Source organism: Mus caroli, chromosome 5 (assembly GCF_900094665.2).
Source record: "Mus caroli chromosome 5, CAROLI_EIJ_v1.1, whole genome shotgun sequence".
Taxonomy (NCBI): Eukaryota; Metazoa; Chordata; class Mammalia; order Rodentia; family Muridae; genus Mus; species Mus caroli.
The window spans coordinates 19,279,137-19,304,171 of NC_034574.1; the positions used below are offsets into that span (position 1 = coordinate 19,279,137).

A 25,035-nucleotide genomic window follows, 5' to 3' on the forward strand; every position below is an offset into this window, starting at 1 on the left:
GGGCCATCTGCCTCTGCCCTGGTGGCTAGGTCTCTCCACTGACCTGCTGCCCCAGGGAAACAGGGCACTTGACAGGATTGGAGGGGGAGGCCCGGGATGGCAGCTTCCTGTTCCTTTGTGTCCCCATTTGAGTCATGGGGTGTGGGTTCAGGAAATTGAGATGATACCCTAATACCAGGCACAAGGACAAAATGTCACTGCATCCTTGCTGAACCCGTGTCCCCAAGTTCCCAAAGGACTCTGAGATAGGAGAGGAGCAAGGGTGAACCTTGAGATCTCTGTGGTCACAGGAATACGATATGCCATTGCTCTGGTACTCATCCAGTGCTCAAAGCCCTCCCACTGTAGCCTAGCACCATCAAAGCATCTTTCCCACCCTCTAGCAGACAACCCACCATTCCCCGGTCTCCAACGAACACCTGGGTTCCCACTTATCAGCTCTAGCCCTCATGGCGGAACCCAGGCGTCCGGCCTCCCACCCTCTGGGTCAGCGGGCATGAAGCCGAGGTTTTAGAGCCTCCCTGCCGGCCTTGTTCCTGTCCCATTGTGTGTGGGACAGGGGCGGGGCGAAGGCCAGCATCTGAGAGCCCCCTCCCACCCCCCACCCCCCTCCCTGCTTCCTAAGGAAAAGGCCAGCACTCTGCTGAGCAGTCGGCAGAGTTGAGGTCAGCTGGCATGGGCAACTTGAAGAGTGTGGGCCAGGAGCCGGGGCCACCCTGTGGCCTAGGGCTCGGGCTGGGTTTAGGGCTGTGCGGCAAGCAGGGCCCAGCCTCTCCAGCACCGGAGCCTAGCCAGGCGCCAGCACCCCCGTCTCCAACCCGACCAGCACCAGACCACAGGTGAGGGGCACGTGGCTATGCGCAGGTAAGATCTATGAGTAAAGGGGTTGTATGGAGGACCGAGGCCTGGCTCTGGGAAGAACCAGAAGGACCGGGCTACTGATGCCAAAAGCGCCTAATGTGAACAGAACAGAGCGAGACGGCATGGCTGAGGAGAGGCCGGGAACGAGGCCATCAGGTATTGGGTAAGAGGAGACAAGAGGCTGTGACAGAACTGGGCCAGAGTTTGAGTGTTGGTCCACGTCAAGAACTGGTCAACCTCAGACAAGTTACTTAACCTCCCTGAGCCTCTGTGTGGATAAAAGGTGGACGCAGCAGCACTCACCTCTTGGGGCTATAAGTTTCTGGTTTAATGGAAGCCTCTACAAACAGTAGCAATAGCTACTTAACTGGAGAAGACAGGGGCAGGGGACGAGCACACTATGTGTGGGGTTTCAAAGAACAGCAGAGATCTGGGGCCTGAGATGCAAACTCTTGGGGCGGGGGCCAAGGCCAAGCTGCTAGGTTCCTCTCCTGCTTAAGGATTCCCTCCTTGCTGCCCTGAGCCGTAGACAGACAGACCTGCAGTCCTAGCCCTCAAAAACATCCCTGAAGAGAAGAAAATGAAAAATTCCAGTGGGTTCAGGCCAAGGGGCTCCTGCCAAGCCTGAGGGTCCAGTGCTGCTGCTCAGGGCCCCAAGTCCCTCCCTTCCTCCTGCACAGGCAGGCGGTTCTGGGAGGAAGTGATAAGGCTTCAGGGCTTCCCTTCACACTAGGGCTGCTGTCAAGAGGGCTGGGAGTGGGAGCAAAATCAGAGCAGAGGAATCCCTGCAGGGGGCTTCCCTCAGCTCGGCCCTAAGGCAGGGCAGCGACTACTCCATTTCCAGTTGCCCAGATCTGATCCTTAAGATGGAGTAGCATGAAGAATGGGGGCCTAGGAGCCACTGTGGTGAAGTATGACTATAATCCTGGCAGTTGGGAGGTGGAGGCAGGAAGATTCTAGCCATCCTCAGCTAGGCAGACCTTGAGGCCAGCCAGGCCTGTTTCAACAACCCCCCAGCACACACCCAAGAGGTTATTTCACTCCTGGTCCAGAAACTGGAACAGCTATGAGCATGGCACAACCACCTGCTCTGATGGGGTCGTCATGCACCATCTCAGGTGAGGCAAGGAATTCCGAGGTGAGCGCCCAGACCAAGCAAGGAGGCCAGAGAGCAAGCTCTCACTTTTTATTTTTTATTTATTTATTTTTTTTTAAATAACAAAGGTACTCCACTAGAACCCAGTCAGTCTGCCGTAGCAGGAGGAATCTACCACCTCTCCACTCAATCGCAGCTTCTCAACTCTTCTCTAGGATCCAAACTTCCAACTTAATAAAGCTAGGAAACACATTCAAACTAAAAGAACTTCAGATGTAAAAGACACAAAATAGGTTCTGCGCAGGGTGTGAGGACCAGTCTGGGCCAGCACTCCAAGCCTGGTAGCTGAGCACTGGGAAACTAGATAGTGGCTCACAGCACACTTCAACTCTCTTGTACTCCCTTGCCGGGTGTGTCATTTGTCCACGCCTTGAAGCCTTTAAGTGGGGGCACGGAAGGTACTGCCCACCTCCTCAGGCTGTTGTGAGAGCTGACAGAAAGTGTCAGGAAGAGGAGGGTGGGCAATGACCCTGTAGGGTTACTGATGCCGTACAGTGCTGTCCTTCAACAGCGGTGGGGAGGCCTAAAGGAGACAAACTTCTCACCCATGACTATGCATTCCTGGCCCACAACAGCCCCCCGCTAACCCGGCCCCCAGACGGACCCAGGTTTCCTCGAGTAAAGAACTGGGAAGTGGGCAGCATCACCTATGACACCCTCAGTGCCCAGGCTCAGCAGGTAAGGACAGGTCCTGCCTGTGTTTCTAGGCCTGGTCCCAGATCGGAACCCAAACCAAGAAACTCCACTTTGTTCACATTTGGCCCTTGTCTGCAGAGAGTAGTGAAAGCCAAGAAGGACCAGAGGGGTCAAGGGGCATTGCAAGAACTTCAGCAAGCCTTTGGCCCTGAGCCCCAAGCCCTAAGCAACCCGATCTCATCCCATTTCCATTATCAGCCCTGCTCTGAGCCCTTGCTTTCCCGAGCCTGCCTCCCTCTGCCCTTGCTAACCACAGCTCACTCATCCTGTACTCTGACCCGATCCTGGCCTTTGTGTCCCCTGTTCTGGCTCAGGATGGGCCCTGTACCCCAAGACGCTGCTTGGGATCCCTGGTGTTTCCAAGGAAGTTACAGAGCCGGCCCACCCAGGGCCCTTCACCCACTGAGCAGCTATTGGGTCAAGCCCGGGACTTCATCAATCAGTACTATAACTCCATCAAAAGGTGGGTCCCCCTACACCCCAACACCCTGACACTTGAGTGGAGAAGCCTCCAGATCACCACTCACACCTCATTCCCCAGCCGGTTTCACTGGCCTGAGACCAAGGCTCGTTCCCCCTCTCCCCGCTTCTCCCCAGGAGTGGCTCCCAGGCTCATGAGCAGCGGCTTCAGGAAGTGGAGGCTGAGGTGGCAGCCACAGGCACCTACCAGCTCCGGGAGAGCGAGCTGGTGTTTGGGGCCAAGCAGGCCTGGCGCAATGCTCCCCGCTGTGTGGGCCGGATCCAGTGGGGAAAGCTGCAGGTATAACCAGCTGGCGCGTGATAGGTACCAGGGGACTTAACAGATCCTGGAAGCTCCTGAGGCCTCCCTGAGAGAAGGATGTGAGGCAGTGGAAGGGTCCTTGTCCCACATTGCCTTTAGAGACACCTGCTAAGGAGACCAGATTATCCCTCCTTGGCACTGCTGGATAATCCTCAGCCTATTGACTGATGCGTAGTGATCAAGGCCCACAGCCCTTGGCTGAAGCAATCAGATCCTTGAGGCTCTCTGAGTATGTGAGCACAGCTGACAGAGGAGGAGAAATGGTATCTGGCGATACTAACTAAAGGTCTCCTGCCATGCCTTCCCCTCATACCCACTTCCCCTGAGGTCCCCGTGGCCCCAGTCCCACACCTCCTTCACACTAGTATGCACTACAGAACCAGCCTGGGTTACTGGAACAGCCTCAGCACTAACAGGAGCCAGGGATCTACAGGGGAACTGAACCCATGACCTTGGCTGCCTCTGCTGTACGTGTACACTCACCGCTGTGTCCTTCCCTTGGCCACTGGCCACCACTGCCACCCCCTATCCTGTCACAAATCACCTTCTCCCTCAGGTGGGATAGGATGTCCCAGCCTTCTCCTCAAATCAGAATGCCTCTGGCATGGTCCCTAGAGCTGTGTAGTGCACCCACCTCCTCCCCTCCCTCTTCCCATCACTGCTCTGGCTGGAGGGAGCTGGATGCTTACCAGCCTTGGATGAGCTCTCAGTACCAATTACAAGGCTGTTAGAAGAGGGTCAGTAGGGCATGAATGTTGAAAGCACTGGTCACATGGACAGTGGGCTCCTCCAGACCCTGCCTCCTTCCCAGCAAGCCCCATGCCAGCACCCCTCTAGAGCTGACAGTCAAAACCTCATCTCTTTCCTACATCCTTGGACTGTCCTCCTTGGGCCCAGGTATTTGATGCTCGGGACTGCAGGACTGCACAGGAAATGTTTACCTACATCTGTAACCACATTAAGTACGCAACAAATAGAGGCAATCTTCGGTGAGTGACCCTGCCCTGGGTCCAAGCCCACCCCAGGCAACAGTAAAGCGGCTCTAACCAGTTTCATTCCCCGTGTCAGTTCAGCCATCACAGTGTTCCCCCAGCGCTGCCCTGGCCGGGGGGACTTCCGGATCTGGAACAGCCAACTGATACGCTATGCGGGCTATCGGCAGCAGGATGGCTCCGTGCGAGGGGACCCTGCCAATGTGGAGATCACTGAGGTGGTATACTACTTTGCTTTCTAGTGCTGTGATAAAACACTGACCAAAAGTAATTTGGGGAGGAAAGGGTTTCTTTCCTCTATCGACTCATAGGTTCCCCCATTCCTGAAGGAAGTCAGGGCAGGAACTTACAACAGAAACCTGGAGGCAGGAGCCTGGAGGAACATGAGGGATCCTGGTTACTGGCCTACTCAGCTACCTACAGTATACATAGCTCAGGGGCAGCACTGCCACAGTGGACTGGGCCCCCTACGTCAATCAGTAATCAATAAAATCTTCCATAGACATGGCCACAGGCCAATCTAGTGATGTCTTCCCCGGTGTGTCAAGTTGACAACCAAGAGCAGTCATCATCAGTGGGGACCAAGGCTTGCAAGGATAGACAGGGAAGCCAGGGAGCACTTCGTGGGAAGGCAAAGAGGTCAGTGAGCAGAAAGGGGGGCCTTCCTTGAGATGAAAGTCAGGCATGGTAGTGCACTCCTATGGTCATAGATATGAGAGGTCAGGAGTTCAAAGCAGGCCTTGATGACAAGAGCAGTGGGTATAGAGACCCAGCCCCTGAGGAGCCCCTGAGGTAAAGAGTGGGGAATGGCTAATGGGGAGGATTCCTAGTGAGGTCAGGGGTCACAACCCTTGACCCCACCTCTGCCTGCTTCCCATAGCTCTCTATCCAACATGGCTGGACCCCAGGAAATGGCCGCTTTGATGTGCTGCCCCTGCTACTCCAGGCTCCTGATGAGCCCCCAGAACTCTTCACTCTGCCCCCAGAGATGGTCCTCGAGGTGCCTCTGGAGCACCCCACGTGAGCATGAAAGGCCGGGGGGGGGGACTGTGAGGGGGGCACCTGGCAACTCTACATAGAAGCTAATCCAAAACCCTACCCCTAGGCTCGAGTGGTTTGCTGCCCTTGGCCTGCGCTGGTATGCCCTCCCAGCTGTGTCCAACATGCTGCTAGAAATCGGGGGCCTGGAGTTTCCTGCTGCCCCTTTCAGCGGCTGGTACATGAGTTCAGAGATTGGCATGAGGGACCTCTGTGACCCTCACCGCTACAACATACTTGAGGTGAGGGAATGCTGAGGAAAGGGGACATGAAGCTGTATGCAGCCCCCACTCCCACCCAGAGTGCTGGCCGTGGGAAAGTGTGCGTCAAGGCAGGTCCAAGGATGTGTGTGAGCTCTGGAGCCACAAAGGTGGGGGAGGGAGGAGTGAGGAGCTCGTGAAGGATAGATTTCATCAGATTCTCAAAGGAGTGTGTGTGTGTATGAATGTGTGTGTGAATGTGTGTGCGTGCGTGTGTGTGTACATATATGTGTGTACATATGTGTGTGAATGTGTGTGTACATATGTGTGTGTATGATGTGTGTGTGCGCGTGTGTGTACATATGCATGTGTACATATGTGTGTGTGAATGTGTGTGTACATATGTGTGTATGAATGTGTGTGTGAATGTGTGTGTATGAATGTGTGTGTGTATGAATGTGTGTGTGAATGTGTGTATGAATGTGTGTGTGCGCGTGCGGTGTGTACATGTGTGTACATATGTGTGTGTGCATGTGTGTGTACATGTGTGTACATGTGTGTACATATGTGTGTATGAATGTGTGTAGAGTGTGTACATATGTGTGTATGAATGTGTGTGAATGTGTGTGTACATATGTGTGTATGAATGTGTGTATGAATTTGTGTGTGCACACGTGTGTGTATGTACATATGTGTGTACATATGTGTGTATGAATATGTGTGTGTGAATGTGTGTGTGCGCATGCGCGCGTGTGTGTACATATATGTGTGTACATATATTGTGTGTACATATGTGTGTGTGAATGTGTGTGTGTGTGTGTGTTGCCAGGCTGGCCCTGAACATGGTAATCTTCCTGCCTTGGCATGCCAAGTGCTAGAATTATAGCTTTGAACCACCATGCCTGGCTAACGGAGACCTTATCTCAGGAAAGGTTTACACTCTGCTTCAGAGATGACAAACAAAAGCCAGGGCTGAGGAGAGACTTGCTGTCTCTGTTCCACAGTACCTTTCTGGACAAAGCACTGACCCAACCCAGTATTCCTCTCACTCCCTCCTCACCACTCTTTTGCTGCTTCTCTTCAACTTGACCCAGGATGTGGCTGTCTGCATGGATCTAGACACCAGGACAACCTCATCCCTGTGGAAAGACAAGGCAGCGGTGGAAATTAATGTGGCCGTGCTGCACAGTTACCAGGTACGCAGGCCCAGCGGTGGGGTTAGGGGACACAGACACTGAGCAGAGTGGATACACATTGTAGCCCCTGTGTCATGGCGCATGCTGTGTCTGCAACTCTGGATACACAGGCACTGTTCTGGGTGCTATAGTATGCTACCTAAGTTCCTGCCAGAAACCTTGCTCAGTAACTGGTTCCAGGGCATAACTGTGGGACCCAATGGCATCTGGACTGTCTAATGCTGAGTAGAAAACATGCTGGGTACAGAAGTGTCATAATATAATGTGTGTGGGGGGGGGGGGTAGGTGTGGTTTGAGGAAGCCAGTGTCTAGTGAATACCTCCATGGAGTCTAAAAGGGTTAAGAAAGGACTTGAGAGTGTGGCTTAGTGGTAAATGTGAAGCCCCAGGTTCTATCTCAGCACCCAGCACTGGTGGCAAGGCACACAGACACTGCAAGTCTGAGCTGCTCTTACCCATTCGACTCAGAGCATGACTATGGAATCTGCTGGAGATTTGAGAGGACACAGAATATGTCATTTGCAGTGACCCAAGGCACAGAATAGACTGGGTTCGCAGTGATAAAGGTAGGATCTATAGAGCACTTCTGAGACCAGGCTCTTCTACCCCCACCACAGCTGGCCAAAGTGACCATAGTAGACCACCACGCCGCCACAGCCTCCTTCATGAAGCACCTGGAAAATGAGCAGAAGGCCAGAGGGGGCTGCCCTGCCGATTGGGCCTGGATTGTGCCCCCCATCTCAGGCAGCCTAACTCCTGTCTTCCATCAAGAGATGGTCAACTATTTCCTGTCCCCTGCCTTCCGCTACCAGGTACCCAACCCATCTGGCTCCTGCCCACTTAGTGCAGGTCTGGGCAGCCCACAGAAGCTGCTAACTTTCTTCCATGCTCCTCCCCTCCCCCACTCCATTGCTCTTTTGCAGCCAGACCCCTGGAAGGGAAGTGCAGCAAAGGGGGCAGGCATCACCAGGAAGAAGACCTTTAAGGAAGTAGCCAAGTGGGTATCCTGAGACTGCATCCCTTCCCCATACTATAGGGGAACAAGCCCAGTAGTAGTATCACAAGACTGCAGCGATGAGGTCCAGGCCCCTACCTGGGAGGTCTGGCTTCTGTGCACCTAGATGCCCTAATCCCACCCTTGCCTGCAGTGCAGTGAAGATCTCTGCCTCACTCATGGGCACGGTGATGGCGAAGCGTGTGAAGGCAACCATTCTGTATGGCTCTGAGACTGGCCGGGCCCAGAGCTACGCACAGCAGCTGGGAAGACTCTTTCGGAAGGCGTTTGATCCCCGGGTAGGACTGAAGCCTGAGAGGCAGCGGGCTAAAAAGAATGGAGTCTGTCCACCTCTTCAGAGGTGCCTAGGGGACAAGAGGGGTACAAATAAGGGTTCGTTTCAAGTCCAACATGGTGGCACATCCCTGTAATCCCAACACCTGGGCGGCAGAGTCAAGAGGATCAAGGGTCATCCTTCATTCTATAGTAAGTTCAAGGCTAACCTGGTCTTCATAAGACCCTGTCTCAAAAAAGTAAAAGTCAGGGTTCACAAAGAAAGCTACAGTCTACAAGGATTCAGCGTGCGATCAGGCCTTGTCTTGTCTGAGTGAGGACAGAGGCAGGAGGAAGACAAGTGTCAACACACCCCTCTTCTCACTGCAGGTCCTGTGCATGGATGAGTATGATGTGGTATCCCTAGAGCACGAGGCACTGGTGTTGGTGGTGACCAGCACATTTGGCAATGGGGATCCCCCGGAGAATGGAGAGGTAAGGCTTTCAGGAGAAAAGATTCAAAACAGGGCCAGCTAGACAGGTGGATGCAAACACACACACATACACACTCACACACACACTCACATACACACTCACACACACACATACTCACATATACACAGCAGCATGGAAAGTTAATATGCTAAGTAGCCCCACTTCCTGATGGGAATGTGAACTGCTGGGAACCTTGATTCCTGTGTCCCCAGCCATCTCCATTATCTGTGCAACTCTTTTGATATGGGGACGGCACTTCTTGGCTAACCAGAGTACTCCCAGGTCTTGACAACTGAGAAAAATAAGGATTCCCTGCTCACTTCAGTATTTTAACTTTCCCGTTTCTTGTTTTGAAAAAAAAAAAAAAAAAAAGCATGCACACTCTCTGGATGCTAGCCTCGATTGAATAGCTTCACTTGTTCAACATGTCTTAAAAGAAACTAAAGCTAAGGCCATCCAATGCCTTATGGCTACCCATCCTCTTCCCATGGTACACCTCCGTACCCCGTGTTTGACTCATTTCTACCTGCTTTGGGTGTCGGGTCCCTTATGAGTGCTGAGTCCCTCCTCTAGAATCCAAAGTTAAATGTACACAGCAAGTTTGAATTCTGACAGAAGCCCCTTGCCTAATTCTCATCTGCTTTAAAAACAAATCAACAACAACAACAAAACCCACTTGAGTCAGGTGTATCCTGTATAACCCAAGCACCTGAAAGGCATAGGCAGGAGGATCACGAGTTCAAGGCTATCTACAGCTGTATTGTGAGTTTAAGGCCAGTGTTGGCTTCAGGAGGCCCAAAACAAGAATGTCGTTAATCCCACGACTAGGGAGACAAGCAGGTGGATCTCAGGCTAACTTATCTACATAATGAGGCCCTGTCTCAACAAACAAAACAAGACAGCAAACAAACAAAAACTGAGCCAGATGAGATATGATGGCTCCCCAGAAAAAGGCACTTGCCTCCAGGCCTGAGACCCTTGGATCCTGTCTTCAGGACCTAGGTAATAGAAAGACAGAGCCAATTCTTGCAAATTGTCCTCTGACCTCTAGACACACACGCGCACTCGCACACACAGAAACTAAGTTAAAAATAAAAGCAATAAAAAATTAAAATCAAACCAAAGAACCCAAACACCTGTCTCCACATCTGCTCAGTACCTGATGGGGCCTCCCTGTGCGTCATGACAGGTAGAGGGCAGCAAGACAGTAGGAGTGCTCCAGTGAGTGCTGCCTTTATACCAGGGCTTCCCAATACAGCTCCATTAATCCACTAATCCATGGGTGGATTAAACCACTCATGAACACAGAGCCCTCTCAACCCAATGATCTCCAAAGGTCTGGCCTCCAAATGTCATCTTAACACAAGATGGGAGGGACAAACACCATAAGTGGCACCATGATTATTTTTAACCATGATTTAGCTTTGGGGCATAAGTGGAGTGTGTGACCCACAGTCCTAACAAGACAGAGCCTTTCAGCAGCCTAGAAAGCCCATCAGTTTCCCAGGTCAGTCCCTGTCTCAGCAGATGGGTTTCGCCTGCTCAAGAAGGTCACATGAGTGGAAGCACAGGTACCCTGTCCTCGGCCACGCAGCCACTTTCGAGGCTTGTCCCTGTCCATTAGTCAGTACTTTCTCTCCTTGCTCAGTGGTGTTCGCTGTGTCAACAGCCTCAGCTTGCTTATTCATTCTTCTGTTGATAGACACTTGGACTGCTTCCAGTTTGGAGTTATTAGGAATAAAACTGTTAAGAATATCCTTGTAGCAGGCTTTTGTGGGCTTATGTTTTCATTTATCTTGGATAAATACCGAGGAGTGTATAAGGACGGGCTAAGTTTAACTTTTTTTCAAAAACAAAAAACAAAAAACTGTCAGATGGTCAGATTGAACTATACTTTTGAGATGTGAACATTTCAGTTTTATACCCCAATTTTTTAAAGGGAGAAATGCAGGAATATATCCAACAGAAAACAGAGTATACACAAAAATATGAACAAGAATATTTATAGCAACATTGCTCATAACACCCACACTGGAAACAATTCAAGTGTCAATCAACAATAAATTGGATAAACAGTGATAAATTCACATGCGATTCAGCAGTGTGAACGAATCACACAACACAGTACAGATGAGAAGGGAAAGCAGGCCGTGAAAATACATGTGATACAATCCACTCTGTCTGAAGTTCAAAACCAGGCCATTGTAAGCCAAGGGTTAGCTTACTCTGGAGAACAGTGTAAGATACAAAGGTGACTTCAGGATGCTGCCCATATTTCCTAGGGGCTGCTGGTCACACATCTGGTGTGTGGAAACCTACATGACTGTACAGTTACTCTGAGATGTTCACAGACTGAGTTCAGGGGGATAGGAAAGTCGGTGCTTGGCGAGCATGCTCAAGGCCATGGCTTTGAACCCTGGCATGGAATTTATCAGCTGTGGTGGTACATCTGTAATCTCGGCACTCACAAGTTGGAGGCAAGGGGGTTAGAAGTTCAAAATCATACTTTTAGCAATATAGCACATTAGAATCCAGCCTGAGCTACAAGAAATTCTCTCTCTCTCTCTCTCTCACTCTCTCTCTCTCTCTCTCTCTCTCTCTCTCTCTCTCTCNCACACACACACACACACACACACAAAAAAAAATTCCTGAAGTTCTCATGTACTGAGTACAGCCATCCCACCCAGCTGACCTATAGTTTGTATTTAGAGGCTGTGTTTTGTGTCATTTTTAATTTGTTTCCATTAGTACCAAAACGTGAAACAGCCTTCTGGAGACAGGACACTGCCGTCAGGCCCTAAAGCACTGTCTGCTCCCTAAGTAGCTATGGTGCTGGGCTGCTCATGTCTAGGGATCACATGGACAAGCATGAGCTGCCTTCCATCTGCCGCTCAAGGAGGGCTTGCCCACCCCACCAAGTTCTGACTGTGTGTGTATGTGTGTGTGTGTGTATGTGTGTGTGTGTGTTACACTAGCTATGACGTGCATGTGAAGGTCAGAGGACCTTGGTAGAGTCGATTCTCTCTTTCCACTTTTACACAGCTCAGGGTAACTGAAAGCACCTCTACCTGCTGTGCCCTCTCCGAAGCCACCACCCATTCCTTTTGTTTTGTTTGAGATAGGGTCTCACTGTGTAGTCACTGTGTAGACCAGGCTAGCCTCAAATTCACACAGTTCTTCCTGCTGGGATTAGAAGCATATCCCACTACACCTGACATAACAACCCAGTTTTTAAAGCCCTTCATGCAGCCACCTCACCACCTGAATGAGCCACACAAAGATGAGTGGCATGTGTGTGCTGATGCTGGAGAGCTACTCACAGACTGCCCAGTGCCCTTCTGTCACAGGGAAGTCATACACCACCATGCAGTAAGTATCGGACTAGGATGCAGCCAACCTAAAGAATGAGGTCGAGGGCCTAGAGAGATGTCTTAACAGTGAGACTGCTCTTGCAGCAGACTCTAGTTTGATCCTTGGCACCTATGTGGAGGCTCACAACCATCCATAACTCCACCTCCAGGGGATCTGACCCCCTCTTCTTGCCTCCATGGTTACCAGGCATGCACGTGATGCACAGACATACATGCAGGCATAGCATTCACATGCACAAAATAAATACAGCTCAAAAAAAGAGAGAAGGATGTCCACATAGGTCGCTGATAAAAAGCAAGCAAGAATTACAGGGCTCTGTTACAAAACAAAACAAAAAACTACATGCACCTATTTAAGTATCAACAGCCCCCAATTTAGTGTGTGTTTTTATTTCAATTGTAACTTTTTGTTTGTTTGTTTTTTATTTTTTGTTTTTTGTTTTTCGAGACAGGGTTTCTCTGTAGCCCTGGCTGTCCTGGAACTCACTCTGTAGACCAGGCTGGCCTGGAACTCAGAAATCCGCCTGCCTCTGCCTCTCGAGTGCTGGGATTAAAGGCGTGCGCCACCACGCACGGCAATTGTAACTTTTTACTTTGTGATCATGGGAAAGCAATATGAGTCCATTAGAAACTGTATTGCAAATCTTAAACTTAGATCTGTGTCCAAACCAGAACCAAGCTCCTGTGTTTGGGTTGTTGAGCAGTTCCCAGTTAGCCAGACATTTGTAGGGGAAACAACGAAGGAGGCACTGAGACTCCTTGATGAGATTAGATATGAGGGATTAGGGTGCTGATACTCTGTTAACATTTCTAGCGTTCAGTGGGTGTGTTGGGATGTAACCCCACTGTGAGTCGAAGCGTGTGCTCATGGATACAGGGCTAGGAAGTTTTCACCTGTCAGTAAGTAGTACACATACACACACACACACACACACACACACAAACACACACATACACACACAAACACACATACACGGTTAAGTGCCAAGAAAGAATAAAGCTAGGCTTTCTCTTTTACTTTATACACCTCTGTAATGTGGTTTTTCAAAAGGCAAGCTTTTGAATTTTCAAAACAGGAGTTTTTGAAGACTAATAAGAGCCAGGCAGCCTGGTTTTAAGTTCCTGTACAGTGTAAAATAAAACTAACCACCATGTTGACTCTCCCCTGCACAGAGCTTTGCAGCAGCACTCATGGAAATGTCAGGCCCGTACAACAGCTCCCCTAGGCCTGAGCAGCACAAGTGAGTAGGAAGAGGGGACAAGGGGCATCTGGAGACACTGAAGCAGTGGTCTCAGGGACCTTAGCCTCCTCTCTTCAGGCTTTCCCAACAAGCTGGAAAACAGAGAGAGCATGAGGCGTCTACCACCACAGCCCTTCCTTCTCGCCCCAGGAGTAGAAAACCCAAAACTATCCCCTGGCTGGGCCAGGGCCAGTTTCCCAGTTCCTTGTGACACCCTGTCTTTATCCTCTCTTGCCAGGAGCTACAAAATCCGATTCAACAGTGTCTCCTGCTCAGACCCACTGGTATCCTCTTGGCGGCGCAAGAGGAAGGAGTCTAGCAACACAGACAGTGCAGGAGCCCTGGGCACCCTCAGGTTGGGGGTCCTCACTAAGGAGGGTGAATGGGAGAGACAAACTTTACCTGGGTAAACTTGGGCTGGCATGGGGACTCCAGCACCGGCTCCCTGGACCACAGGTTCTGTGTGTTTGGGCTGGGCTCCCGAGCATACCCCCACTTCTGTGCCTTTGCTCGAGCGGTGGACACAAGGCTGGAGGAGCTGGGCGGGGAGCGACTACTGCAGCTGGGCCAAGGTGATGAGCTCTGTGGCCAGGAGGAGGCTTTCCGAGGCTGGGCCCAGGCCGCCTTCCAGGTGAGCTCCCCAGTGCCCTGTATCTGACTGGGTCGGCACCATGGTCTGACTCCGACCCACCTGAGATGCCTCCTCCTGGCTTTTGTAGTTGAAAACTGAAATGCTGAGGCTGGAGACTCACTGACTTCCTAATTTGCTTCTCTGGCCATTCATTCCCTGTTCCTTTCCAACTGTGCCTTCATTTGCTACTCTTCCAGAATCAGCCCCAAGTAGTGGACAACAGGTCCTACCAACAGGTCCTACCAATGCTACACAAAGCCAGAAACACAGAAAAGAGTAGAGGGAGGGCCTACAGTCATAAGCTGGTACTAAGAGCAGGAGCACAAAGGGAAAAGGTCAGGGCATCAGGGCCCCTTCCCAAGGCAGCCAATAAGGAAGAAGAAAGAGGGCACCCAGAGGATCAGAGGTCAGGGCTGAAGCTGAGCCTGGAGACCAGCCCAAGGTGCCTGGCCTAGAGGACTAGTTCTGGACACAGAAGTATCCCAGGGAACTTCCTCAGGGAATCGTCATGTTGACGCTTCTCACTTGATGCAGGGATTCCCCCACATCCGTCTGTCCGTCCATCTGGGACTCAGTTTTAGCCAATCGGGATGCAAGGCAAGCAGGGGGGCTTTTTTAGAGGTGGGAGAGCCAGAGGGTTTGCTTAAAGGAGAAGGTTGAGATTGAGAAATGAAAATAGGAAATCAGAGCCAGAGAATATAGGCAAATGGAGATGCTGGGAGTTTCTGAGCCGGGTGAGACCACAGCATGAAGTTTCAGTGAGATGATGCAGATGGATGGAAACATCTGAGAAGCAGGAAGATGGGCTCACTGTGACCATAGCAGTGGGGAATCTGAAGGAAGGGAGAGGGGCCAAGGAAGGAAGGAAGAGATATAAGGCTGTACACCCTAGAAAAGAAACAGTAACAGCCTGGAGATAGGACCCAGCCCATCATGGGCCAAGGAAGGAAGGAAGAGATAAAAGGCTGTACACCCTAGAAAAGAAACAGTAACAGCCTGGAAATAGGTCCCAGCCCATCACAGAGCCCTGGATCTCAAGGCTGAGAGAGCAAACTGCTAGTCAGCTTTTCCCTGACCAAAAGCAGACAAAGCAGGCTTCCTACACCTCTCATAGGAAGATAGCACTGGCCCTTTGCATACTGTGCTAAGAGCTTTACACAAAGTACCTCAAATGGGGCTGGGGTGTAGCTCAAGTGGTGGTTGCCCAGCATGCACTAGCCCTGGGTTCCACCCTTGGTATTAAAAGTGTAGTGGTACATTTGCGTAAGGCCAGCACTTGGAAGGTAGAGGCAGGAGGATTAGAAGTTCAAGGCCATCTTTTCCACATAGCAAGTTGGAGGCCAGCCTGGTCTACAAAAGACCCTGCCTCTAAAAATGAAAGTATCTTATTTAATCTTTTCTGGAACCTCATGAGGGATCAAGATGAAAGACTGAGACACATAAGATGTTAAGAACGGAAAGATCCAATGCAGGTCGGAGTTCATAGCTGCCTTTACTGTCTAACTGTGCTCCCAGGGATGGATGGGGTCAGTACTCAGACAGGTATGGCAAGTCAAGGCCCCTATGATAGCAGCCAAATGAGCTAGAAAATAAGGAGCCATCATCAACAGCAGCCTCAGCCCCGGATCTTTACAACTTCATCCTCCATCTTGCCAGTTCGGGTGCCATCCCCACAGCTAGGGATCAGGCTGCCCTGCTTGCAATGGAAAGAGATTGTTGGAAGCTGGAAGGTTAAGCCCTTGAAACGCCCCTCCCCCACTTCTCACTGAGGCTGCCTGATGGTTGGCAAGCAGCCTTAGACCATCACCTACTCATCCCTCAGGCTGCCTGTGAAACCTTCTGTGTGGGAGAAGATGCCAAAGCTGCTGCCCGAGATATCTTCAGCCCCAAACGCAGCTGGAAGCGCCAGAGGTACCGGCTGAGTACCCAGGCTGAGAGCCTGCAATTACTACCAGGTACAACCCTGACCTCAACCTGACCTCAATCTAACCTTGCTGAGTGGGGGTCCTAGGATTCTCCTCACAGGCCAGGACCCACTCAGTTGCTCGAGCCCCTTTACCATCGGCTTCCCAGGGCTGACTCACGTGCACAGGCGGAAGATGTTCCAGGCTACAATCCTCTCTGTGGAAAACCTACAGAGCAGCAAATCCACGTAAGGAACATGGCTCCCCCCACCCTCCTCCCTGTTAGGATGCCTCTTCATTCAGAATATAGCCCCTTCCTTCTCCCCCGTTCCTCGTTCCTCCTTGCTGGCCTCTGACCTCAATAACTGCCTCCTTCCACACCCCTAGCCGAGCCACGATCCTGGTGCGTCTGGACACCGGAGGCCAGGAGGGACTGCAGTACCAGCCAGGGGACCACATAGGTGTGTGCCCACCCAACCGTCCTGGCCTAGTGGAGGCACTGCTGAGCCGAGTGGAGGACCCTCCGCCATCCACAGAACCTGTGGCTGTGGAACAACTGGAGAAAGGCAGCCCTGGTGAGGATCATTGGCTGAGGTAGGAGAGTAAGAGCCTGCTGCATCCTGGTGCAGGACTGCCATGCTGCTCAGCACTAACAGGGCTGCTGCCCTGCTTTCCACCTGGGCGCTACCTGGCCCTAGCTGCCACTTCAGCCAGGATGGCCTTGTTGCATATGGTCCTTTCCCAGAACCCACCAGGCATCCTAAAAACCTTCTCCCACAGCCTCCGCCTCCCCACAGTCTAATTTCTCTACAGTTGGTTTATCTTTTTCCAAAACAATGCCTGGAATTAAGATAACTTGGCGGGGTTAAGGGTGGAGGAGATCGGATTAACCTAGCCCAGCCAGGGTTCCTCAAAGATACCAAGGCTGCACAGACAATCCCATGCCACCATTCAAGGACAGATTTTCCAGTAAGACACAGTAACTTGTGGTTAGCCCTGCCCCCCAAGAGTCAACATCAGCTCAGACCATCCAGCTCCAGTGGGCCCTGCCCTCAGAGCTCCCTGTGCACCACCCCTAGGTGGCCCTCCCCCCGGCTGGGTACGGGACCCTCGGCTACCCCCATGTACGCTGCGGCAGGCTCTCACCTACTTCCTGGACATCACTTCCCCGCCTAGTCCTCGCCTCCTTCGACTGCTCAGCACCCTGGCAGAAGAGTCCAGCGAACAGCAGGAGCTAGAGGCTCTCAGCCAGGTGGGAACCATAGTTCAGGAAGCCCCTGGGGCTGGACTAGAGGAGGATAAGTAGGGCGACATCGCATGGCAGGAAATCCCCTGCGCATGCCAGGTCTTCTGGACTTGCCTCTCCTAGCCAACACGCCCAGTACTTTAAGACCTGTTTCCAGGCCAACCTGATTCATGTCTGGGTGCTGAGGGTCTTCAAGTAGAGTGTGTTGGCCTGAACTGAGCATGGATGAATGCTAAGGACACACAGCTAGGTAGAGGGCACTCTGGGAGGGTAGGTCACTCTGAGGACTGTGGGGCTCTCAGCTCAGCACATCTGCCCCCAGGACCCCCGGCGCTACGAAGAGTGGAAGTGGTTCAGCTGCCCCACACTGCTAGAGGTGCTGGAGCAATTTCCTTCAGTGGCACTGCCTGCCCCGCTGATCCTCACCCAGCTGCCCTTGCTCCAGCCCCGGTACTACTCTGTCAGTTCAGCACCCAGCGCCCACCCAGGAGAGATCCACCTCACCATAGCTGTGCTGGCTTACAGAACCCAGGGTGAGGCTGGGAGCAGGAAGAGCCTAATCTTGGCCAGGCTAGGACAGGATGCTGAATGACTTCTCCTCCTAACCCCTAGATGGGCTGGGCCCTCTGCACTACGGCGTCTGCTCCACGTGGATGAGCCAGCTCAAGGCGGGAGATCCAGTGCCCTGCTTCATCAGGGGGTGAGGGGCCCTCTTGGGTAGGGAAGGGCAACTACAAGAGGTTGTCTGTGTCCAGACAGGGGTGAGAAAGTGTTATCTATATACACGGCAAGGACACGTGAGAAATTGTGTGTGTGTGTGTGTGTGTGTGTGTGTGTGTGTGGCAGGGGTAACACAGTATCGGCTGATAATTACTGAAAGCCTATTATTACATCAAGAATGGTGCCTCTCTGGGTCACTTCCCAACTACAGCTGAGCTTTGGGTCTCAAAGCTTTGGTGTAGGGTCCTGACCCTGAAGCCACAACTACCAGAAACAACATAGATTAGACAGTAGCCCTGCTGATTGGTGAAAGAGTGGCCCCAGCACAATTCTCTATGTCCTTGGCTACTACCCATGTTAAAAGGCTTGGCTTCTGTCAGGCATGGTGGTAAAGAGGGAGGGAGGGAGAGAGGGGGGGGAGGGAGGGGGGTGTGAGAGAGAGAGAGAGAGAGAGAGAGAGAGAGAGAGAGAGAGAGAGAGAGAGAGACTCAGTCAGGCAGTGATATCAGATGATATTGCACGCCTTTAAACCCAACATTTGGAGGCAGAGGCAGACAGATCTGAGTTTAAGGCCAGCCTGGTCTACATAGTGAGTTCCAGAATAGCTAAAGTTACCCAAAGAAACTCTGTCTGGAAAAAAAACAAAAACAATCAATCCATCAATCAAACAAACAAACAAACAAAAGAGACTCATTTGTCATTGGTCCTTGGGCTTTCCTGTCTGTACAGCCATAGCTTTGTTGATATGTCATGGGTGACGATGTAAAGGGGTCTTAATGGACTCTCTCTGGCTAGGGCTCCCTCCTTCCGGCTGCCACCTGATCCTAACTTGCCCTGCATCCTGGTGGGTCCAGGGACTGGCATTGCACCCTTCCGGGGATTCTGGCAAGACAGACTACACGACATTGAGATCAAAGGTGAGGCTTGGGCTAAGGGTGACCTGCAAGTCAGAAGGAAGCCAAGCAGAAAATTAATGGCTTGGAAGAAACGACCATAAAAGAAACTAGGCCCAACGGTGAAAAGAAACGTATTTAATGGGAAAGGGAGGAGAGTCGAGGTCTGGGTCCTGTTTGTCAGCCTTCCTGGTGGTCCCTCAGCATCTAGTAGGTTTTAAAATGGATTAAGGATAGAAAAGGGAGAGACAGTGCAGGAATTCAAACAGAAAACAAATCCATGTTGATTCCTTATGAAGTCAGAATGCCTCTGGGTTGATCCAATGTATTAACTGACAGGCACAGAGATGTCAATCAAAGTGGTTGTGTGCGATAGGACTGGAGCGAGGAAAAGACCTGGGATGTCACACAAGGCCATGTGTACAGAATTGAGTCCAGTAGAGCAGTTTCCTTCTATAAATCAAAGGTGTGCAAGGGTCTGGGCGGAAAGCATCCTATTTTGCCCCTAGGGGCTGAACAGACAAGATAGTGGTTGCTCCAAGCCAAAAGTCTGGTGGGGTTACCAGGACTGTTCCAGAGGAAGGGGCCCTCCCAAACCTCCATGTTGCTCACAGGGCTACAGCCTGCCCCCATGACTTTGGTGTTTGGCTGCCGATGCTCCCAACTGGACCATCTCTACCGGGACGAAGTACTGGACGCCCAGCAACGTGGGGTGTTTGGACAAGTCCTCACCGCCTTTTCCAGGGATCCTGGCAGCCCCAAGGTACCAGGGGCGGGTGTAGAGTAGAGATGGCATGACAAGGCCGTTCCCAAGCCCCGCCCCTCCCAAACCCATCTTACCCGGGCACGCCCCTGGCCTGGGCGTTCTCACAGCAAGGCCCGTCCCTAGACCTACGTGCAAGACCTCCTGAGGACAGAGCTAGCCGCGGAGGTTCACCGTGTGCTGTGCCTTGAGCAAGGACATATGTTTGTCTGCGGCGATGTCACTATGGCAACTAGCGTCCTGCAAACCGTGCAGCGAATTCTGGCAACAGAGGGCGGCATGGAGCTGGATGAAGCCGGTGACGTCATCGGCGTGCTGCGGGTGCGAAAGGGTAGACCTGGCCGGGCTAGGGTAGATCTTTACTGGCAGCTCCGGTTCGGGTTCTAATCCATTGAGTTCTCTTCCTCCCCGCAGGATCAGCAACGCTACCACGAGGACATTTTCGGACTCACATTGCGCACCCAGGAGGTGACAAGCCGCATACGCACCCAGAGCTTTTCTTTGCAGGAGCGACAGCTGAGGGGCGCAGTGCCCTGGTCCTTTGACCCGCCTGGCCCAGAAATACCTGGTTCCTGACAGTCTTCCTCCCCTCCAGTTCCCGGAGAGAGGGATTGTGTCACTTCATTCGGTTGACCAAGGCTAGCCACCCTCTCTGAAGAATGCCTACAGCATTGGTTGCAAGGCTGCCAATTTAAGAACTTTCTTCTCTCTCCAGTTTACCTAGGCTGGGGGGAGGGGTGGTCGGCCTAAATCTTGAAGGTTCCTCCGGCTGTGGTAGTTAGGGCATCCTGCTGCCCTCTTCATATGCTTTGATGGACTGTAGACTCCCTTTATCTCTCTCTCTGGAGTATCTTACGTTTAAAGTCTAAGTCATCCCGGTATTTATTGAAAAATTATCATAAAAGACCATGCCAGATGCCCAACCCAGATCTTGTGAATTACAATGATTGAAAATGAGACTTGTTCAATGCTTTAATGTGTAAAGATGTCGGGATAATAATTCTTTGACAGTGAGTCCCAGACACCTCTCTGTAACCCAGTACTCTGCAAAAAAAGTTTCTAACCAGGGACAGACAGTTCTGCGCTTGAGTGAACAGGTGCAGCCCTCAGCTTCCAAGAGTGGGGCGTGCCAGACATTCCCATGGCAAAGATGTGCAGCTCAACCATGAGCAATTTCTGCTGCTTGTTTCGTCCAGGATGAGGAGTCCCACCCACTTCCTCCTGCTATCACAGCAGTGCTGACGTCCAAAACCAGCAGCCCTCTCTGGTTTTTCCACTCACCCGTCTCCATATTCCCCACCCCTAGTCCCACAGGAACTCAAAGGGGAGGTCGACAGGAACAACTTCCCTAACACTGAGTTGAACCATGCCTGGGCCCCGGCCCCACCTTGAGGCCACTGGGATCCTTCCCAGGCAACTGCTCCACAACCAGCCAGGCTAGTGTTCTCTTATCCTCACTTGTGGGGCCCATCTGTAGGCTACCTCAGCTCACAATCATCTCCTACTTTTTCACTGTTCTCTGGGCAAGCCCCTCTTTGACTCCCAGATATGGCCAACTAAAATATCCTGGGCCTGTCATCAGGAATAGGAATGGAGCTCAGAAGATGGCTTCAAGTGTCCTTCCATGCCACCCATCAAATTTCCTGCAGCTGGAAAAGCCAGAACCTGTAAGAGGAAAGGACTGTCAGCAAGCATTCCAGGCACCTAGAGACTGCCCTACCACCCCAGATCTAACTAGTATCTCTGCCCCACCAAAACTGGCCCCAAGCTAGTTTCCTTATCCTTGCCTGCTTAACCCCCATGTGGGCAATACCAACCTGAGATATCCTCAGTCAGTGCAAGGAACCTGTTAGGGGCTCCTTCTGGGTGTCTGTGGTCTCCTGAAACCCCTTTGGGAACAGATTTTGGGCCCTCTGGGTGCCCCACTGTTGTCTTGGGCTAGAAGCAGGACTGGAGCCTGGAGATAAATGTCACTGGGTGAGCGTGTCATGATGCACAAGAAACCCCAGGATCTTGCTCCCATCCCCTATACTCCTCACCATCACTTGACCAAGATGGCTTCTCCTCATCAGGTGAGCCTGGCTGTGAAGGGCTGGACCAGGGCCTGGATGGGGAGGAAGCTGAAGCCTCTCCCCATAGTTCTTGCTGCTGCTGTTGATGAAGCTAGATGGTGAAAGAAGGAGGATGAGGACCAGGGACTCCCTCATATGAGGGGGCAGGAAGCAAGGCCTAGCTCCTCCACTAGGAACAGAGAACTCACAGTTCCCAGTAAGAACCTTTTGGATTCTGCCCCATTCCCAGCATTCACTTCATTCGCCTTCTTCCCATAGTCCTTCTACACACCTGATGTAGGTAAATAGCGTGGAGGCTCATCTCAGCAGAGGCAAGCTCTGGGAGCTGGGTCAGCTTCTGGCCCCCCGTGCCTCCTGGGGACACACAGCTAAAACAAGATGTACCCAGTTAAGAGTCAGCCCTCTCACAGAGGAAGGCAGTCCAGGCTTCACCTCACCTTCCAAGTCCCCTCAGTACCCTAGTACCCTCTCCCAGAGAATCACCACCAATCCAGACTCCCCTGCATCTCAGGCCTCCACCTCTCACCTGGGGTCCTGGACCATCCGTGAAATAGAGGCAAGGAGGCTGGCTGTGGCTGCAGCAGGGCAGGGGGCTGTGGGACTCAGGTCCCTCTGGGGTGGGCGGGGATTTACCAAGAGGTTGGCAAGGAAGGCTTCTGGCTGAACGAAAGAGAACCAAAGGGTGGAGAAAGGGATAAGGGGAGAGTCCAAAGGAGGGACAGAGATATGATAGGTTGAGCCTGGCTGCCAGGGTAACACATAAAGTTAGGAATGCCAGGGAGAGATGGAGGGTGGCAAGAACAAAGGGTAGGCAGGCGTGGGACTTACCAGAGGGGATGTACAGTCACTGAGCACTCCTGGGGTGGGGGGACTCCGGGTCGAGGGAGCACCCCAGGCAGCTGCATCTTGTTGTACCCGGCCCCGAAGGTGTCCAAGGAACTTAGAGCTGTGCCCTGGTGGCTGCCATTGTGGGTGTGCCAGGGAGAACCGCATTAAGGAGAGTTCGGTCTTTCCATCCTCTGCACGCTGAGAGAGTGAGGCCTCTGTCTGTCCCTCTGAAAGCCACTGCAAGGAAGGGAGTCCTTCTGGTATTAGGGACACCAAGACTCAGCTAGGCAGGATGAAAAATACTGCCCCATAGATGAAGGCTGCGATGGGAACTCTTTAAAGACTATCCAGGAGCAGGGCAATGGAGCAATGCATAGGCATTTGGTCTGGGATACAGCTAGCTTTGAATGTTTGCTCCCCTGTGCAGTCCTAGTTCCTAAGACAAGACAAGCCTACACTCCATTAATCCACCACCTAGCCCTCATGTGGCGGGGGGTGGGGGGGGTAGTCTTTGCTCCCATTTATCAACTTTTTAAAAAATAATGTACCAGCAAAGGGCTCTATAAACCTGACAAGCTTTAGTGAAGCAAGCAAATGCCCGTCCAATACAACTTCTTAAGGTCAGAGAAGAGCTCTAACCTGAGGATGCCCGTGGCGCTTTATATCCATTAATGCAAAAGAACAGATGTCCCCTACACCAGCCACATCCACAGTGAAGTGATGAAAAAAGTCAATAATCTCCAGAGCACGGGGGCGGAACCAGAAGAGCAGAAACAATGGGGTCAGGAGTGGAGACAGGAGCTCTTCCAGGAGGGAGACCTGAGGAAGCAGGGGTGAGGCTGAGCAGAGCTCATACAAAGGACCCGTGTTCCAGATGAAGGCTGCAATGGGGACCTACAAGTGATCAGGGTCCAGAGCCTCCAGGAACACTCTCTAAGGTCTGAAGATTCCATCCACTCATTCCGAAGCCGCCTCATGGACACACACACTCCCACCCTGCCCATGTGACCCACAACTTCTCCCAGACTAATCATTTGTATAGAGCCTATTCCATAGCTCCCTGCAGGCTCCGGTACTCACTGCTCGGTACTGAAGCAGCTGCGCCATCTGCCAGTAAGAGCTGGCCCGAGCACCCGCTGCACCAGGCTCCTCTGGGAGGTAATGCATGTGTGCCAGGGCTGCCTGCAGCAGAAGCTGGGAGGAACGCCCCTGGCATTGCTCTTCTGGAATGAAGGACCTGTGGGGTGAGAAATGTGGTTAGGAGGACCAACAGGTGGGACGCAGGGCAGAAGCGCACGGATGGTGACAGCTAAGGTTTGCTAAGGGAAAGGTCAGAGAAGGGGCACACACCAATATCTCCTCCCAGATATGTGCCATCTAACCTGGCCACAGTGGCTGTGACCCCGAGCGCCGTCATGGTAGTGAGCACATGCTCCACGGCCAACACATCCTCATCGTAGATGGTGAGCACTAGCAGCGCGGCAAAGAGAGCTCCCGAGAAGAAGACCAGCTGGCGGGCCAGCAGCGCGCGCAGGGGAGCGGGGGGCTCCGCTGCACGCAGGAAGGCGGCGGCGGGCCGGTAGGCGCGGCCCAGGCGTGCACGCAGCTCGTGTGGCAGCTCGTTAAAGTGGCGAAGCTGCAGGCGGGCCAGGCGGGACCAGCGGCGCGCCCCGAAGGCGCCGGGCTCGCGCCGCAGCAGCTCCACGTGGCTGTAGAAGGCGTGCAATACCTGCCAGGCCAGCACCAGCGGGCTCAGGGCCAAGTTCACGGCGGCCAGCAGCAGCACCGTGCGCCGCCAGCGGGTGGCCAGGACGCCCCGGAGGTCGCTGCGCTTGTAGGCTTCGGGAAGCTCCCAGCCCCCGCGGAAGAGTGAGAAGGGACCGCGGAAGAGCAGCAAGTCCACGTTGAGCGCCAGGCCGCGGCTGAGGAAGGCGGCGCTGCTCCCCCAGGGCAGCGGGCAGCGGGCAGGCAGCAGACCCTTGTTGGCCAACGCTACCAGGTAGTTGGTGTAGCGCAGGATGCGGTGGTGGACGTCCAGTTCCGTCAGCGGCCGCGGCTGCACGCACAGCCCACCGCTCCTCTGCAGTTCCAGGAGGCGAGACTGCACCTCGGCCCAGGGTACCGAGCTGAGCTCCTCCTGAGAGGGAACAGGGAAGCCTAGGGACCAGTATCCCTCCCCCTCCACAGAGACGCACAACCTCCACGACTCGCTGAGCTGCCTGCGAACCCCAGCCCTGGTGGCCTGCCTCCCCATCATTAGGTCGTGCCTTCTTCTAGACCTTCTGCTAACAGAAGCACAGCGCTTCTCGGTTCTTTCGCCCCTTCTCAATTATTCTGCTCATCACTTCCTGCTGACAACTCTTAAGTGAACTTCAGTGACTGGGACCTGGCTTCCTTTTTTGAGCCCCCTTCAGCCCCACATATAAAAGAATGAGATATCTATATCGCTGCTTTCTGCCTGAGCAAACTTAAGAACGGCGACAGTGCTCACCCCCACCTCAAGGCCACTTCGTACAATCACTTGATTAGCTTTCACACAACCATGCCTGTATGTGTCTGTGGGGACAGAATGCTCCCATACTTCATTTGGAGAGACCCATGTGAGCTGCAAGCCTCACTTTAGCCCAGTCTCCCCAGTCCAGTTATTTCCTCAGGACCAGCCTCCACAGCTCCCCCCCCCCCCCA

General features: G+C 52.6%; 2 protein-coding genes across 3 annotated transcripts in view; one reads left to right on the forward strand and one right to left on the reverse strand.

Annotated features, from left to right (window-relative positions):
• Positions 1–653: 653 nt before the first annotated feature.
• Nos3 (nitric oxide synthase 3) lies at positions 654–20,518 on the forward strand. 2 transcript variants are annotated; one of them, XM_021161765.2, is made up of 26 exons: positions 654–839; positions 2,593–2,695; positions 3,028–3,176; positions 3,311–3,473; positions 4,392–4,483; positions 4,563–4,704; positions 5,367–5,506; positions 5,592–5,766; positions 6,819–6,920; positions 7,537–7,731; positions 7,843–7,916; positions 8,068–8,212; positions 8,577–8,681; positions 13,226–13,293; positions 13,532–13,648; positions 13,750–13,924; positions 15,747–15,879; positions 15,998–16,076; positions 16,216–16,403; positions 16,908–17,080; positions 17,397–17,607; positions 17,687–17,774; positions 18,590–18,711; positions 19,302–19,450; positions 19,577–19,771; positions 19,865–20,518. In XM_021161765.2, exons 1-26 carry the CDS (start codon positions 676–678, stop codon positions 20,024–20,026), a joined length of 3,609 nt encoding a protein of 1,202 aa, XP_021017424.1. In that variant the 5' UTR covers positions 654–675; the 3' UTR covers positions 20,027–20,518. The 2 variants fall into 2 exon arrangements, with proteins under 2 accessions (XP_021017424.1, XP_029333585.1); XM_029477725.1 differs by having other exon boundaries at positions 666–839; positions 2,539–2,695; positions 19,865–20,407.
• The window catches only part of Atg9b (autophagy related 9B), a 7,782-nt gene continuing 3,157 nt past the window's right edge, over positions 20,411–25,035 (reverse strand). Inside the window, exons 6-14 of the mRNA XM_021162556.1 lie at positions 23,733–24,487; positions 23,431–23,587; positions 22,990–23,169; positions 22,351–22,587; positions 22,049–22,182; positions 21,794–21,890; positions 21,490–21,613; positions 21,268–21,407; positions 20,411–21,115 (exon numbers count right to left, since the gene is read on the reverse strand). Coding sequence (XP_021018215.1) covers positions 21,283–21,407; positions 21,490–21,613; positions 21,794–21,890; positions 22,049–22,182; positions 22,351–22,587; positions 22,990–23,169; positions 23,431–23,587; positions 23,733–24,487 — 1,809 coding nt within the window. The 3' untranslated portion in view covers positions 20,411–21,115; positions 21,268–21,282. The remainder of the gene's footprint in view (positions 21,116–21,267; positions 21,408–21,489; positions 21,614–21,793; positions 21,891–22,048; positions 22,183–22,350; positions 22,588–22,989; positions 23,170–23,430; positions 23,588–23,732; positions 24,488–25,035) is intronic.